Source organism: Tachysurus vachellii, chromosome 9 (assembly GCF_030014155.1).
Source record: "Tachysurus vachellii isolate PV-2020 chromosome 9, HZAU_Pvac_v1, whole genome shotgun sequence".
In the NCBI taxonomy this organism is placed as follows: Eukaryota; Metazoa; Chordata; class Actinopteri; order Siluriformes; family Bagridae; genus Tachysurus; species Tachysurus vachellii.
The window spans coordinates 3,254,265-3,256,764 of record NC_083468.1 but is presented as its reverse complement, the minus strand read 5'-3'; the positions used below and the strand labels follow the sequence as shown (position 1 = coordinate 3,256,764).

The window sequence follows — 2,500 nt, the reverse complement described above, 5'->3', positions numbered from 1 at the left end:
TACACACACACACACACACACACACACACACACACACACACACACTCCTTCAAAATTACTTACCATGACATTGTCAGTACAGTCCATGCAAAGCACTTCATATGTGAGTTCATGGCCTTGCGCTCGATCCCACAGCACTTCTATTGAGTGGTCAGACACAACACCGGCACGCACTCGTACGGGAGGTGCGAGACCTGCATCCACACACACACACACACATGCATTTTTCTTTCTTGCTTTCTTACTTAATGCTGTGCAACAACTAATTCTAACTCTAATCTTTAGCTCAGTGAGTGAATAGAAAAATCCTCATGTGGACAAAGTCGAATATCTCTACAAGATCCATTTTGTATGATATTCCTATCCTTGGGAACACAGTCCATCAATTATTGTGAGCGTTACCTTTTATAGAGTTTTGTGGGCGTGGCTCAGTATAATCAGTATTTATGACACTTTTATTACATTGTTATTCTGAGATATTCTCCGTTAGCTTTTACTCACAGGTTCTGACTGGGAGCACAGTGAAGGCGTCGCTGCTCACACCTCTGCTGGTGACAAACAGCTGGAACTCATACACTGTTCCTGGACTCAGATTTCCCACAACAGCCTTCCTGGTGCTACTACGACTGGATATTGGAATCCAGGTGCTGATCCTGCTGTATGTTACAGTAAGACCATCATAAACACCGCTCGCTGGCATCTGCACAAACAGGACCACAGAGTCTATGTCCACTGCATATGGGACGGCGTCTCGGACCTTCTGAGGCTCTAAAAGCATTAAAAATACAACACTTGTGTACAATAATACATGAAAACACTGTAGATAGAAAAAAACAATTGTCGATTTGTACTTAGTGTCAGTTGTAAGGTTTTCTCCAGGCTCCTGTTCCCGCCCCTTTCTGTAGCCACGCCTACATCATACGTCTCACCAGGAATGAGATTTGTCACCGTAATACAGTGTGAGTTATTGACCAAGAATTCTCTGGAGCTCTCCTGACTCGGAGTGTGTGTCCGGAGCTGGATGTGAAATGCATCAACCTCGTCATCACGAAGCTGTTCCCAGCACACGGTCATGTTTTCTGTCCCAAGAGCTGAAACTGAAATGCTGTGTGGAGGATTAACCTCTGAAACATATACACGCACATACACACACACACACACATACACACACACGCACACGCACACACATACACACACACACACTCACACACACACACATACACACACACACAGACACACACACACATACACACACACGCAAATACACACACACACACAGACACACACACACACAGACACACACACACATACACACACACACACGCACACACGTACACACAGATACACACGCACACACACAGACACACACACGCACACACACACACATGCACATACACACACGCACGCACATACACACACACACGCACACACACATACACACACACATACACACGCACACACATACACACACATACACACACACACGCACACACACACACACGTACACACATACACACACACACACACACACGCACACACACACATACATACACACACACACACGCACACACACGCACACACACACGCACACACATACACAAGCACACATACACACACACGCACACACACACACACACACATACACGCACACACATACGCACACACACATACACACACATACACACGCACACACACACACACACGCACAATCACTTTATACTGATTATCATACAGTGTTATGTATTAAATAGAAATAAAAATAACAAATATTGGCACCCTTCAACAGAAATTATTAAATAAAATAAAATTACACATCTAATACTTTTAAAAAAAAACATTTGAAAAAAGATAGAAAAACAAATTGTAAATATACTCAACTGGCAAAAAATGAATTACATTTTTCACGGTTTTACTGACCACCTCATTCTCTAGATACTAACCTGTATGTAATTGTATAACTTTGGTAAATGTATAAATTATCCCTTATCATTTCTCTAGAACTCCATCAAATGTAAAATGGAAAGTTTTTATAATAACTCTACATTAACATTTCACACTGTCTCTGTATGTCACTCACTGCATGCACTTTTTCATGAAGGGTGCCAATTTTTATGTTGGCAGGTCTTACCTGTGATGACAACCAGTGGCGTGGCCTCAGCGCTCTCCACCCCTTCTGCTGTGACTGACACCAGAAAAATTTGGTATACATGATAAGCTTCCAGCCCACCAATCACAGTACTGAGATTCGCTTTGTTCAGCCATAAGCCCCGCCCTCTGCCAGAGGCTACATCCAACCAGCTCAGGAAGTATTGCTCAAACAAAGCATCATGGGTAAAATCAGGGGCAGACCAGGACAGTGCAATCTGACTGAATGTGACACCAGTCACTGTAATGTTCTTCGGAGGGTTTGGTCCTGTAAAAAACACATTTTAAAAAGAAAAAAGTCCAAAAATATTAATACAAAAAAATATAAGAATGTAAGGAAATATAAAAATATATA

The 2,500-nt window shown here is 42.3% G+C and overlaps 1 protein-coding gene across 1 annotated transcript in view; it reads right to left on the bottom strand.

Moving 5' to 3' along the window:
- Window positions 1-2,500, bottom strand: part of ptprq (protein tyrosine phosphatase receptor type Q) — a 59,934-nt gene that overhangs the window by 49,586 nt on the left and 7,848 nt on the right. The window contains exons 8-11 of the mRNA XM_060878859.1: window positions 2,129-2,413; window positions 852-1,124; window positions 502-768; window positions 64-194 (exon numbers count right to left, since the gene is read on the bottom strand). Of these exons, the coding sequence (XP_060734842.1) occupies window positions 64-194; window positions 502-768; window positions 852-1,124; window positions 2,129-2,413 (956 nt within the window). The remainder of the gene's footprint in view (window positions 1-63; window positions 195-501; window positions 769-851; window positions 1,125-2,128; window positions 2,414-2,500) is intronic.